Here is a 15,147-nt window from a genome sequence, read left to right as displayed (position 1 = left end):
CCTGTCTCTATATATCCTATAAGTTCTGTCCCTCTGGAGAACCCTAATATAGCTCCCCCTCCCCGACCCCTACGCTGGGGGATGCTGCCAGCCATGCTCGTCCTCTTGAAGTGTGTCCGAGTCTTTAGAAACCGGGTCTCCCCGTGTGGGTGCTCCCCAGGGACAGAGATGGTGCATGGTACAGGCCTGGTGAGAGGAGGGCCTCTAGCCCCTCAGGACCAGGACCACTGCCTGGGCACTAAGCTGTCTTTGGCTAAGGGGCAGGAGGACGAAACAAGTACCTGTCACAGACTGTAAGGCCCTGGCATCCCTTGGAGGCTGCCTTGCTAACGGACAGCTGCACAGGACTCCAGAAAGGTCCCTGGGCTGGCTGGTGCAAACCCTGGCCCTCCCCGTCTGGCTGGTGACCTCTGCCCGTGGGTCCCCTCTCGGGAGAGCCCAGCACTGCAGCAATGCACACAGCCGCTGTAGTCAGATGCTGGCCAAAAACCCTCTGCCACTGGGAAGATATGGAGGCACCCATGTACCAGAGAACAGTGACAGTGACACTGTGTCCCATCAGAGTGCTCACAGCAGTGTCGCACAGCAGTGGCAGCCCTCACTGGGTCAGTGAGAGGACCCACCCTGGAGCACTCAGCATCTCATGACACTCAGGAATGGCTACCTTCCTCTCCTGCAGCTGGGCTGGGCTGCACTGGGGAGGGCGGGTGACTGAGCACCCACACACACTTGCAGGCCATCATCCCCTGGCTCTGTGGCAACCCATGGAACACGGTCCCCAGGGCCTTCCTGGTGGCCCAGGGCAGTGCCTGTGATCTGTGTGGAATGCACAGGGTCAGTGTCATGCAGGAGGCAGCTCCCTGCTATGAGGGCCTCCTAAGCTCTCCATTCTGGATTCTCCAGCCTTTGCTGGCCTGACCCATTGCCTGCCTGGGTCCCCATTTGACCCACCTGCTGAAGGATGGGGGTTTGCTCCTGTCCTGGAACAGCCACACCAATCCCACTACCTGCCTTTTACCCACTTGGCTGAAACCTGACACCCCTCTACTTTGTAAGAATGATGTTCTCTGCTGGGAACGTTGCCAGCCCAGCTTCCAGGAAAGCAGAGTAACAAACCCCTCCTTGCTGGGCCTGGCTTCCCGGTGGGCCTGCTTGGACAGTTTTAAAGCATGACTTGGGAGGCCTGAACTTTTGCAGGGTTCAGGACGTGTGCCGACAAGCGGCCCTGCCTGGACTTGCGTGAGCTAAACCAACTGCTCAGACCTGCTCACCTTCCTGCCTGCCAGGAGGGAACAGAGGCAGAAGAGGAGGGGCCGAGCCCCTCCAACCGGGAGCCCTGGGGTCTGCGGTGGGCGGGAAGGAAGGAGGCTGTGGCAAGGGTTGGAGCCCGGCTGGCTAAGGCCCTTGTTCTCCAGGCAGAGCTGGAACCCACTCTCACTCTGGGGCCTACCTTCTCCCCGGCTTAGTGCCTGGGCAGGGCCTCTCCTTACGGGTGACATCACAACCCTCTCAACTCCCCCGGGAGACCATCTGCTCTGCCTGCCCTTGATCCTCTCAGGGGAGCTGAAGCATCACACCTGGTGACGGCTGCTTCCAGCAGGCCACTCATTCAGCTGGACCTTGAGGAGGGTGGGCCAGCAGTCCCTCAGGACCTGCCCAGGGTCCCTGCACCATCCTGGACTCCCTGGTGAGCCCACCTGCTCGCAGAGCAGCTGCGTTACCCTCCCAGAGGCAGGCACTGTGGCGGACATGAGCCACACGCCTGGCTCCCCACTCTGGGGAGTGACCTGCCTGCGACTTGTCACTGGGAGGAGTTTGGGGGAAATCCTGGAGGCACAGGCCTGTGTGTGAATCCCAGCTCTGCCACCGGTGACCTTAGTTGATGAGTTATTTAGGCTCTTTGAGTCTCAGTTTACTCATCTGCAAAACAGCGCCCCTGACAATGAGGCCTGAATGAGACTGTCACAGCCCCTCCCTGCTCCCAGACTGCACCCTCGGGACAGGAATGCCCTCCTTTGTGCCTCCGCTCCTCAGCAGGGCTACCACGCTGGTGTCACTCCACAGGAGAGTGCCTTCCCTGGCTTTCCCTCCATCAACTGTGGTCGGGCTGGAGAACGTGGCTGCACCGCTGCGAAGATTTCTCTGCCAGGGAATGTGGACCAGGATTCCAGGGAGAACGCAGCTGCACACTCCACAGCCTGGCTCCCTGCTCCAGGACGACACCCCCACCCCACCCTGGCCACGATGACGCAAACAGAAAACCTCAGTGCTTACAGATCCCGATCTCCCACGGTCACCAATGCTCTAGAGAGGTAAATATTTACACAGGAGCCTCTAAAGCTCATAACTCAGAGGGGAGATGTTCCCCCTGCCACCTAGGGGCTGCAAACATTTGTTCCTGCAAGCCCTGCAGCAGAAGGCGCTTTCTAATTCTCAGGTGGATGGTGATGTGTAGGCCCTTCTGTCCTAAGCCAGTGGGGGCACGGCAGCAGGGGTACTGCAAATATGGGGCTGGGGTCACATGGGGTGGGGGCACATTCCAAGGCTGGGATGATGAGGGGGCTACCACCCCCATGCTCCTTTCCGAGGGGGTGCGAAAAGCTTTATCCATAGAGCAGTGCCCCACAGGGACAGCCCTGGGTGCACCCGCAGCAGACGGTGCCCAAGGGGCCTGGGGAGTGAGGGCAGGGCCAGGCACCAGGCTGGAGGCACAGACAGCAGTGTCGTCACTGTCATGGGGGGAGGCTGAGGCACAGGGCGTGGACATCCAGCTCCTTGGCCGGGCTTGGGGGGTGACACAGGCAGGCTTCCCTCTGGGAAACGCCCACCCAGATTTTCACTGGGAGTTGGGGTGGGGGGGCCCTGTGACTTCAGAGCCATGGGTTCCAGGCTCTGGTTTTAGGTGGTTTTAGTTGGGTTTCCTTCCAACTCAATCTCAAAGGGACTCCAATACATGCGGCAAAATCGCTGTGAGGGGGCCCTGGTACGTGAGGAACTGTCTGCTTGTCTGGCCTTCCTGGGCTCAGGGTTGTGCAGGTGCCACCGTGGGCACTGCTGAGGATCTCCAGAGAAGGCCCTGGGGGGTGCATGCTGCAGGGAGGATGCTGGTCAGCTGCCATCTGTCCACCCGCTCACACTAACAAGCCCCCGGCTGAGCTCTCACCACCAGCAGGGTCCCATGGGGTTCAGAGGTCAGCAGGCATACCTCTTCTTGGCATGTGACTCAGCTGGAGGATGGGATGTACCTGGGCCAGCCTGGCCCTACCTGGTGCAGGCACCGGGATGCCACAGGCCCAAGTCCACACATGGAGAAATGACGAACAGGAGGAGAGAAGCGGGGAGCATGCTACCCATGGAACCTGGCACCAGGACACATAAAGAACGCTTACGAACCAATACACGAAGCACAAACAGCCCTGTAGGGGAAAACAGGCCAAAGACATGAACAGGTCGGTGGAAGAGACCTCACTGACCGATAAACACATGGTAAGATGCTATCTCTCTGCCATGGGGAAACATGCACTAAGAGCACAGAGGTCCCATTTCCTGGCTCCTGGCCTGGCAGAAATGAGCCAAGAGTGCCCGCCCAAACAATCGGGAACCACGGGCACAGCATGGTGGTGAGGAGAACCTCCCTCTGACACAATCCTAGGGACACACAGGGACCATGAGCGAGCACCGTGGCCGCACCTGGACTGTGATGGCCAAAGTGAAATGCTCCCCGCAGCTGCATTAGAACCGAGCAGAGATCCGTCTGGACTACCTTGATGTTAAGTCCAGCAGTCAATGAATTAAACATGCATGTCAGGGACCAACAGGGATAAATCTCAAAACAAGGCTGAGTGAAGACGGCAAGTTGCAGAAGGTCAAGCAGAGTTTGATAAGGGTTCTGGAAAGTTAGTAACATCAAAACAGCACTGTGTATCATTTAAGGAATACACACATCTACAGCGAAAGCATAAACACAAGGGCAGGAAACACGTGAAACGCAGGGCAGCGGTGCTGAGCGAGGCTGCAGGGAGGCAGGGGTGGGGTGGAGCACAGTGCATGGGGTCTTCACCTGCGAGCCGCACCCAGCTGAGCCTGCAGTGGGAACAGAGGTGAAACTCCACAAGGCTCCCCAGTTACACCCCCGGAGATACCATGTAGGGGGTGATAGCAGCTGGTGGGGTCTAGGGAAGGGAGGAACCACTGCATCCAAGGAACAAGGCCTGGGCCCTCAGCCAGGCGAGCCTCTGTGCAGGGCCAGCATCACGTGGCATCCACCCCTTCCTCCTCTTGACCCTGAGTTCCTCTTGGTTGGGTCTCGAGGTTCTCAGATGGCTGGGGGTGGGGTCAGGCTGCCACCCACAGGGTCTCACGACCTGGGCACCAGGACAGATGTGCACAGTCTCTACATCCTGGCTGCTGGCCAGAGAGGGCCAGAGCTTTCTGGAGATCCTGGTAGAGACAGCCTTTTGTCAAATGGGCACAGTCAGGAAGGCACTGGGTGGTCCCAAGGCCATAGCCCAAGGTGAGCAGGAGACCCCCACAGCCAAAACACAGCATGCTCCAGGTCATCACCTTGGAAGGCCAGTGATGACACTTGGTGATGTCCCAGATAACAGGACCCAACCTGCACAGACTTCAGCTGCTTTGAGGGAAGCTCCCTGCAAACCAACCAATTCATGGAGTGAGAACAAGAGCTGACTTCCTAGCTGGCTCTGGAGGTCTCTTCCCTGTCTCCAGGACAGATGGGTCAGATTCTAGCCTCTTATAGTACAGAGGCCACAGTGGAACTGTGGGTAGAATTCCAACTGTCTACCTCCTGCACAGGCACTATGAGTATGCCCATTTTACAGATGGGGAGCCTGAGCTGCAGAAGCCTGTGAGATGCAAAGCCAGGATTTGGCCCAGCTGGTCTGACTGCAAGCCTGGGGCCTCTCTTTTGCTCTGCTGACACCCCTGGTATGGTCCCGGGGTTCCCCAGCCCCGAGATGGGTCTTGGCCAGCCTTACCTGCCCTCCTTGTTGCTGGGTTACACATAGAACCTTCTGTCCTAGTTTGCTGTGGAGGGTGAAGGATAGTGTGGAGCTTACAGAGTGGACTCTCATCTCCTACCACTCCATGAGGTGGGAAAAGAAAATGAGGTTGAATGTTCCCAACTTCTCCAGGCAGGAATGGGGCCAGAGCTAGAATGCAAACTGGGCTGGCCCCAGAGATGTCCACCTGATACAGCTTCTGAGCAGTGGCCTGGGCTGACCAGTGGAGAGCCCCTCCTAGGGAACAGCTGTGATCCTGGACAAGGACCAGGCCTGCCCCAGCAGGAGGCCCTGTCACAGGGAGATAACAGGCCCCTGCCCCTGCTCATGACCACCGGGGGCGGTCACCCACGGCCACTGACCTCTGTGGCCTTCAAGGCTTCGTAAACAATTAACTCCAGAGTTTCAATCTCTCCAGTTTGTATCTTTCCAGACAATTAGTGATTTGCTCTGATGGCCCTCCTGTTGGGCCTTTTAACGTTCTGTGTGTAAATAATCCTAGGCAGCTGTGCTGGTCACGTGTGGCCTTCAAAGGCAGGCCAGGTGCAGGCTGTCGGGAGCTGCCTCTCACTGAAGCCCTGGCCCCGCGGTCAGTCTCCCCGCGGCACGCGGACAGCTGGTGACGGCTCGCTCTCCAGATGAGGAACTGGGCCTGCACTAGGCTGCAGAATGCTAAGGGGTTATGAGTGGCCATGGCTCCCATAAGACATGGACACAGTCCGGGGCTGAGGGATCATGCGGTCACCAGGGTCACAGTTAATAAGTCACTGGTTCCTCTACAGAACCAAATGTTAGACTGCCACCCCCCTTTTAGAGATGGGAAGACTGAGGCTCAGACAGGTATCTATCTGGGCCCATGAGACCCACCGGCTCCAGCCACAAGGTAGGAGGGGCTGCCCAGGGCACTCCTCTCTTCCTTGGACTCCCAGCAGAGCTTTCCAGAAGCCCACCCAACACACAGCCCAGGGCCTGAGCAGGCAGCTGAGTCCCTATGGATTCCCTGCCCTCCACTGCAGCCTCAGCGCCTGGTCTGCACAGAGAGGACCCAAGAGCTCCCGAGGTGGCCCCGTGGAACTTGCGGCGTGTCACCCCCACAGGCACCCCCCCGCAGTGAGCTGGGCCCCAGCCCCAGCCCCAGACCACACACTGTGTGAGTCAAGGAATCAAGGACCAACAGTGGGGTGGGTGTGAGGCCCCAAAGGTCCTGAGTCCTAGAGGGAGTTCAGGGCAGAGGCACCGCGGCAGCAGAAGGCCACAAGCTGGTGGGGACAGGTGCAAATCCTTAGCGCAGCTCCCAGCACCCACAGAGCTGGCTCAGGAGCAACTGGTGGCATGGAGGGGGAGAGCTGTCCTGGATGGTTTTTGCTCCATGGTCAAGGAAAACAGCCCCATCTTCACACCACAGCTGGGGTAGGATGTATGTGGTCTCTGGTGGCTGGACATCCTCCCTCTGCCCATCTGCGGATCCTAAATGTCCTCTAACAGCCTCCACCCTGGGTTGGGTGGTCTGAGATCAGCACTTGAACACTCCTGTGTGGGCGTGTATCTGCCACGTTTTTCCAAAACAACATCCCTTGCAAGCTGGGGACTTGGGACAATGCCCTGTCAGGAAAGGGGCACTTTCAGGAAAGGAACAAAGAGATTAGGCCACAAGTCCCACAGTCAGAAAGCAATTGGCCTGCTTGCAGGGGCCCCTCTCCACTCATGCCGTCCCATCTCCACTGCCCCCACTTGCTGTGAGTGGCAGGGTCTCGGATGATGTGTCTGAAACCCAACTGTGCTTTCTGAGCGCTGCTTCCACTCCACACCCCTGCTCATCCTGCGAAACCCTGTGTGTGGGAGGCTTCTCCACTCCCTCAGGGCACTGCAGCCCACACCTCTTGCTACCACCAGCTCACTGTCATTTGGCTGGAGCAACCTCATCCCCTAGGTCTAGGACTATTTTTTTCAGCATAACATACCCCACCCAAACCCAAAACAGACAGCAAATCTTCACAGAGCCAACTGAGTTTCTGAGAAGGCAAGAACAGTCCTAAGAGATGAAAACCTTCTTGCAAACAAAATGTCACCTCACCTATAAATACTGCTGTGGAGTGGGCCTCAAGGAGAGGAGAGCAGGTGCCAGTGAGTGTCCAGGTGGCTGCAGAGAAGTGCCCGAAAAGTGCTGGCAGGGGATGGCCCGAGTCTGCCTCCCGCCTGAATCATGCAGCCCTTCCAGTGGGGCTCCCCTCTGACTGGGCCCCACATGCTACCACTCAGTAACTGCTCCCCAGAGCTCGGCTTCTCATGCTCTTCCCGCCTCAAACCCAAAAGACCCACCACACGCTACCACCAAGCGGGGATTGAGCCCAGTCCTGCTGCCTCCGTGATGCTTGAGGTCTGACCTAGAAACACCCCACAGTCTTTCATAGAGGGGGAATGCAGCCCCACAAAATGCCATGTGGGATGGTGATGGCACCCAGAGAGGGAAGCTGAGGGGCTGGGGAGACTCCTGGGTTTCCCATCTCCTCACCCTCCAGCATTCACTGGGGCAGAGCAAGGACACTGGAGCAGAGGGATGGCCTAGACCCACCTGCACCCACACAGGCTCACAGCACTGCCTCCTGCAGGGCTGATCCTCCCTGGGCCGGTGGTGGCATCGGTGGTGCAGGACCAGAGGAGTACCTGAAAACAGCCCAATCTTATGGGGGAGGTGGCAGAAGGGGTGGCCACACTGCGCCAGGAGCCAAGCACCGCCATGGGCAGTCTCTGCTGCCAGGGGCCGACTCTCAGGCAGCCTTGCCAGCACTACCTTTGCAGAGCCCAGAGCCCAGGCATGATGCCTGTCCTTCTGCTCTGAGTGAAGGCTGCCAGATGTCTTCCAGTAAACGCAACGACACAGGCCTACATGTGAAACTGCCCATGTCTGCCCAGGTCTCAGAAGCCCTAGTGTTCTACATCTGGCTGGTCTAGGCCAGCGGCAATCGCCCCCACCTGCAGACAGCCTTCCATGCGCATGCAGGGGTTGCTGGGAGCAGAGGGCTGGGTGCGGCATATAGCCTTCAGGACAGACAGACAGATGTCCACATGCTAGCTCCTGGCCCTCCAGGCTGAGGGACTGACACATTCTCCACCTTCTCTGGGGCCTGACTTCCTTGTGTGGAAAATGGGGCTGCTCTTCATATACTTGTCTTGGGGGAGTGTTGGGTCCAAACAAGATGACCCATTCCAAGTGCCTGCTAAGTGTGCAGGGGACAAGAGTCACCCTGCCAGCCTCTCTACATGCCCCCATGGCTTGTCACGCCTGTTCCTCATAGAGGCGGAATTCAGTCCCGCAAAATGCCACATGGGATGGTGATGGGCACCCAGAGAGGGTGCACCCCAGGCCCCTGGGAGCTGCACCCCTCTCCCAGCAGGGGTGAAACTCAGCCACCTGTGAGCAGGTGGCGACATGTGGGTGACTGGGCATGGCTGCTCCCAAGTGCCCTACATAGATGGGCCACCCCAAGGGTGTACTCATTGGGCAAGGCTTTGCAATAAAAACCATAAGATTAGCACTTTTCGGTGATTTAAGAGAATAAATTAAAAAAAAAATTCACAATAGGCTGGCGCGGTGGCTCACATCTGTCATCCCAGCACTTTGGCAGGCGAAGTCGGGCAGATCACCTGAGGTCCCGAGTTCGAGACTAGCCTGGCCAACATGGTGAAACCCCGTCTCTACTAAAAATATAAAAAAAATTAGCGAACTGTAGTGACGGGCACCTGTAATCCCAGCTACGTGGGAGGCTGAGGTCGGACAATCGCTTGAAACCGGTAGGCAGAGGTTGCAGTGAGCTGAGATCGTGCCATCATTGTCCAGACTGCACTGGACAGAGTGAGACTCCATCTCAAAAAAAAAAAATTCACATGCTATTCAGTACCAATGAGCGTGCCACTGACATGGGTGCTCACAGACCACAGGTGGGAGCATACCAGGAGTGGGTGTTCTGAAGAGGAAGGTAACATTTGTACCAAGAGCAGTAAAACATTCAGACTATTCAACTCAGAAATTCCACTCCTAGGAATCTCCAGAGGAAATCAGAGCTATGCAGAACATTTACACACAAGGAGCAGTCCTGCAGCAGTCCCCACAGAGTACAGAATGAGCAACCTGTGCACTCACCCACTGCCAACCAGCGGTGGCACACTCAGAGCGGAGCAGCTGCAGCCACTCAAATATTAAGTTTTTAATGACAACAGACAACATTTATGGTGAAATTTATATGATGGCTTCAATTACAGTGGAAAAACCATGCATGGGGAATGGATGATTTTCCTTTTCTCCCTCTGCCTCATACTTTCCTCCCACTCATCTACCAAACAATCATTATAACCACAACAAAGGGGAGTGTGAGAGCAAAAGCCTCCAACTCCCTGAAGGACGACAAGACCAGGCCCCTTCTCCTCCTCCCTCCTGGGCCCTGGAGGACGCCAGACCCAAGGTGGCCACTCCCCTGTGTGGCAGCCAGAACTCCTGCTGAGAAAGAAACCTGGATTCCCCGGCCCTAGGGACCAAGGTGGGCACTGCACTCTCTGGGACCGGGCTCTCTGATCCAGGAGCAGGAGTCCCCAGGCCCCAGTTTTATGCGTGAAGTGCCTAGGACAGGAAGCTGTGGCTTGAAGACCACCAGAGCAGCATGGCAGAAATGATCCCCCAAGCTAGAGGACCATCTAAAACGATCCTGTCACCCAACCATTCGTAAGTTTGCCTTATCATGTGTTTGCTTAAAAAAAAAAAAAAAGGATTTTTAAATCTATTTTTAGTGAAAATCTAGGAGCATCTTGACCACAGATTCCCTTCTCATCTTAACCAAAGGCCTCTCTAGGCAATGCAGGCACAGTGACACCCCCAGCCTGGTCCCCAGGTCCTGTTCATTGGCCCCAGTCACATGCTCTGGGTAACATCTGTCCCCATCACAGCAGATGAGGGTTTCTCCCTTGATCTCAAAGAAGAAAGCGATTATGAAGGTAAGGTGGAAACTGTCGTGTGCCACAGAAACAAAGGCTCTCATCCAAGCCCACCCCTACCTGGTCTGCCCCACCAAGGAGTCCCCAGGTTCTCAGGGAACACCATGACACTCAAGGCTGACTCCGTGAACCTGAGTCACAGGGAAAGGGCAGGGACAGAGCCCAGATCCTGCAGAGCCCAGGAAAAAAAAAATTCCCACGGTGCCAGCATGAGGGCAGTGCCAAGGTGGCACGGTGTCAGATGGGACAGCAGTCGAGGCGCCTAAGGCAACAGGGGAGCCTAGGAACAGAAAGCCAGGGAAGACTTCCTGGAGGAAGGGGCATCTGAGCAGACTGAAGGGAGGGGAGGAGCAGGCAGAAAAGTGGGAGAGGAGAGCAGGCACACCAGGTGGACGGCACACAGGTCCAGCACCAGGCGGATTTCTGGAGTCTGAGAAGGCTTCAGGATCACGGAGGGCAGGTCAAAGGCGAGGCTGCGGGCTCCTGCGCCATCCCTCCAGCAAGGAAGCACAGGTCTCTGCAGGGCAACGTCACAGAGGCTGCGAGCCCACTAAGGGCTCCAGAGAGGCCCTGGTGCAGAGAGGATGTGAGCTGGTCCCGGGTTCGCGGCCAAGGTGGCCCAGATGCCACACTTGGGCTCCAGATGCCCTCCGTGGCCCCAAATGAAGCCTACATGATTTCAGGGACATTTCCAGGGTGGCCCGGGCAAGACCTTGACCATGCCTGCTCTTGCGTTGCCTTCAGGCAGACGGGAAGAGGAAGGAGGGAGGTTCTGGCTCTGGAGCACCATCTGGACCCTCTGAGTGACAGCGGAGTGTGGGGTGCTGAGACATTCTAACCGAGGGGTCCCTGGAATGGCTGGCCATTTGGCTGCTGCCTGGGGATGGCCACACCTCTTTAAGGCCAGCCAGCAAACGTCCTTCCAGTGGAGTCTTACAAGCACCCTGGCTGATGTCGGCAGATGAGGCAGCCCCCATGGTGAACACGGGACTAAAGAGGGACCCGCCAATGCTCTGCTCACTCTTGTTCCTTTCTACCAAGGCAGCCAAGCACTAACAGCCACTAGAAGTTCCAAACCATATTCCAGGAAGACATCAAAAACCTGTCCATCTCCATGGATGCCCAGCTCAGAGCAGCCCAGGCTGATGCTGTGCAATGGGGAGGCTGGCAGCCGGGAAGAGCCCCACCTCTCTTACGCGCACCACAGGCCCACTGAGACCCTCCCAAACCGCAGCAGGGAATGGCAGGGGCTTGGTGGAGAGGTTCCAGGAGCCAGCCTTGGGCAGGGAGGCAGGCAGAGACAGAAGGAAAAGAGAGTCTCAGTCCCCAGAGAACACGGAGATGGCAGTGCAGAGCCAGAGTGAAGACATCGCAGGAGGGCCAGGGTGACACCTGAGTCTCCTGACACCAAGCCCACTTAACACCAGGCACTCCAGCAGGGATGGGCACTGCCCCTGATAGAGAGTTGCTGGGTCCCTGGGCAGATGGGGGAAGTGCATCCCAACCGCCACAGCACAACAGCTTAGCCCAGCTCCAGCCTGGGCCAGAAGACTCAGGTGGCGGGGCAGCGCTCAGCAGGTGGACCTCAGTGCAGCTTGGCCCTGCGAGCACAAAGGCAAGATTACCTTGGCCTCCTGATGAAGCTCATTAAAAAAGCAATCTACCTAGTGCCTGCAACAGAACTGAAGGGAGTGGAGGCGGAGAAGAGGGACTCGGAGGGTGGGGTGCTGTCACCTGCCGGGTGGCACAACCCACTTCCAGAGTGGGTGGCAGAGGGGGCCTCCTGATGGCCCTGGAAGCCCCTCCCAACCCTGCCGCATGCTGCTGAGCTAGCAATTTCTAGGCTGGCAGCCCACCTCTGCCAGAGGCATCTGCGTTTTCCATTCTTGCTCCACACATGCTCCCTGGGCAGGGGGAGCCGGGCCTTCCTGGTGTAGCACCTGGGGCCCCATCGGCCCCACCTGGTCCTCCCACTCTCATGGACAAACTCCAGAGAAAGGAGGCCAAGGCTCTTCACCCTGGGGACCCACAGGCGTGCGGGGCTGCAGGAAGAGCATCCTGGTTGCAATCTAAGGCTGAGGTGGCCTCTGCTGAGCAGGCTTGTTTCAAAAGCTCCGGCTTCTTGGCGGCCCGAAGCTTCCACGCAATCCTCTTAGGCTGCCGAGCTAAGTCCCTCTGGCAAAGGGGGTGACCCCCATCCTTGCACCCCCCACAGGTAGGGAGGCGTCTGTTGGTATTGGTCAGTGACCAACTCTGGGAGCCTACTGCTCTGACTGGCGGAAGGGTGGGTGGGGGCATGGCTGTGGTCCCAGGCACAGCTGAGCCTAGCACAGAGAAGCTGGACCAGGGTTAGGGGGGCCCGGCAGCAGGAACGTGCATCTGTGCAGAGCAGACTAAGTGCTGGGCCGGAAGCACTCCTTCAGGGTCCCTAGACAGGCAGCTCTGTGACCGCCAAGTGTAGAATGTGGCTGTAAGAGGCTCAGAACATCACCTCCCAGGCTGGGAGCTGCAGTGTGTGTGTGTGTGTGTGTGTGTGGGTGTGTGTGTGTGTACAGTTGGGGGAGGGGGGAGAAAGAAAAGTGGGAAGATGCCCCTCCAACTCTAGGACCCCAATTTCCTGACAGCCTGAGAAAGACCACAGAGCAAGGATTGAGGTCTGTGCAGGGGAGCAGTGTCTCGGACTCTGCTCAGCTCCAGGCTGGCTGGACCTTCCAGGCTCCCCAGGCACACCTGAGAGCCTACAGCCTCTGGACCCAAGAGTGCCAGCCAACACGCCTACAACCGCCCAGCCTCCTACCACCAGCCTGTCTGCAAATTCAGTCCTAAGGCAAATTTGGAAGAGAAACAAAAGGCAGACAAGAAGCCCTGCTCCTGGCCCTTCCCAGCCCAGACTTTGGGGAGAAAGGCCCCGCAGGGCATCCCTGCAGGACGAATGGGCACCAACAGGAACAGGAGGAAAATAACCCCAACTTTAACTGCTGGAAACCCAGCAGCACCCCAGGTTCCCCTACAAACGGCTTCCCAGAAGAGCTGCCCCGGCACCCCTCCCATGCTCTGTGTCCTCACGCAGCTCAGCTCTGACATGGGGCTGGGGGACCCCGGAGAAGGGGTGTGGCAGCACAGGTTCCCTGGACCAGCTCAACTACCCCCAACCTGGCTGGTAGCTTCCTGGGGAAGGTGGTCCCCCATCGGGTGGCTTTTGTTCCTCTCTCCAGGCAAGCCTGTGCCTGGAAGAATTCGGCTGGCAGGCCCCACTGGGAGGACAGGCGGTACTGCCTCCTCCCCGCCCCCAGCCCCAGGTCAACAGGGCCTTTGTTCTACCTGCACACACCGGCAGGCAGGCGGGCAGAGCCAGCCCCCTTCCCTGGCAGCTCCCCCACCCTCTGAAGGCAGGCACTCCAGGCACAGGGGCGGCACCTCACTACTCTCACTTCCACTTTTGGGACCACAGCACCGAAGCGGCACGGGGAAGCCAACACTCCAGGTAGGCCACGCACACACCCAGAAGCCCGCGTCCCCAAGTCCGGCGGGCCAGACCTCACGGCGCACAGCAGGTAAGGTGGCCCGAGGGCAGCGGGCGGGGACCCTGGAGAAAACCCGGGCGCTGCGCAGTCAAGCCGGCAGTAGGGCAGCACAAGGCAAGGAAGAGAGTGAGAGCGAGGTCAGAAAGCGCGGTGACAGCCGGCTCAACCAGAGGAGCTGGGAGCTTCGGGCGCTCGGCAGGTCGGGAGGGGTGCCGGCGAGTGGGGGCCCCCAAGAGGGCAGAAGGGGGTAGGGAAGGCAGGGCCGACCCAGTACAGCACGGCGGGCATACGGCCCGGCCTCGGGGGCGCAGCTGCGCGAGGATCCCGCCGCCCGGGCGCTCACCTGGGCGTGCGCAGCGCGGCGGAGTCGCGGCGGTCCAGCACGCCGGGCACGCAGTTGGTGAGCTCGGTCCAGTCGGCGTGCAGCCCGCAGCTCCAGCCGGTGGAGAAGCGGGAGAAGAGCCAAGTCTCGCGGCGGTTGGGCCGGTAGCAGGTGCACTTCTTCTGGCCGGGCCGGCAGTCGCACGGCACCTCGAGGCGTACGTTCTGCACGAGGTGGCGGCCGAAGGTGGTGCCGCCCGTCTTCTGGATGTGCAGGAAGACGATCACGTCGTCGCCCTTCATGTCGAAGCGCAGCGAGCGCTCCAGCTCGCGGACCGGGAAGTAGTACTTCTTCTCGTAGTGGGGGTCGGGCGTGGGGAACAGGTCCAGGTCGTCGGGCGGCGCGCGGCCGCCGGGCGCGCCCAGGCTCAGTCCTGGGCCCGCGTACTGGTACAAGATGAGCATGAAGCACACCGAGCCCGCCACCACCAGCACGAACTTGCTGGCGCGCTCAACCATGGTCCTGCCGCCGGCGCGCCGCCGCCGCATGTGTCACCATCGCCGGGGCCCGGGCGCGGGGCGCGGGGCCTGGGAGGGCAGGAGGCGCGGGCGCAGCTGCCTCCGCCGCCGCCCGCGCTCCGGCCCGGCCCGGCTACTCGGCGCCCAGGCCGCCGGCAGCGGCGCGGGCCCCGACCCTCCGCGGTGCCATGGCTGCTCCCCGCCCGGCCCCGGCTCCCCGGGCCCGACGCCCGACTCCGCTCCCGCTCGGCCCCGCTCCCGGCCCCGGCCAGCACAGCGCTCTCCGCGCCCCCAGCACCAGCCCGCTCCGCTCCACTCCGCGCCGAGAACGCTCTGCGCCGCCCCGCGCGCCGCCGCGTCTCCGCAGTCCGCCGCCGCCGCCCCGCCCCGGTCCGCCCCTGGCCCGCCCCCGTGGCGTCTCTTGCCGTCGCCGCCCGCGCCGATCTTCGGCCCCGCCTCCGGAGTGCCGGGGTTCGCCGCGGGTGCTGGGCGCGGGACCTGGGTCTGCTGCGGTGGCGAGGCCGCTAGCAGGCGGGCAGCCAGCAACTGGGAAGTGATTCCGCCCTCAGGGGAGTGGGGGACCAACCGGCAGTGCGGAGCCGAGGCGTGGGAGACTCTCCTGGCGGGGGCCGCGGTGAGGGGGCGCGGCGGCTGGCGCCTCTGGAGCCTGGGTCCGTAACCCCTCCTCCCCAAGTCCCAGCCGCCCACGTCCCCGCAGCCCGCGCGGGAGGAAAGGCCTTGACCTTGCACGCTGGGGCGCTGAAGTTAGACGCTAG

At 59.7% G+C, this 15,147-nt stretch overlaps 1 protein-coding gene across 1 annotated transcript in view; it reads right to left on the bottom strand.

Annotated features, from left to right (window-relative positions):
• Positions 1-14,718, bottom strand: part of HS6ST1 (heparan sulfate 6-O-sulfotransferase 1) — a 56,859-nt gene extending 42,141 nt beyond the window's left edge. Inside the window, exon 1 of the mRNA XM_034954203.3 lies at positions 13,875-14,718. Within this exon, the coding sequence (XP_034810094.1) occupies positions 13,875-14,401 (527 nt within the window). The 5' untranslated portion in view covers positions 14,402-14,718. The remainder of the gene's footprint in view (positions 1-13,874) is intronic.
• Positions 14,719-15,147: the final 429 nt, after the last annotated feature.

Source organism: Pan paniscus, chromosome 13, assembly GCF_029289425.2.
Source record: "Pan paniscus chromosome 13, NHGRI_mPanPan1-v2.0_pri, whole genome shotgun sequence".
Lineage (NCBI taxonomy): Eukaryota > Metazoa > Chordata > Mammalia > Primates > Hominidae > Pan > Pan paniscus.
Note: the sequence above shows the minus strand (reverse complement) of the source record. Positions and strands in the feature narration are given on the sequence as shown.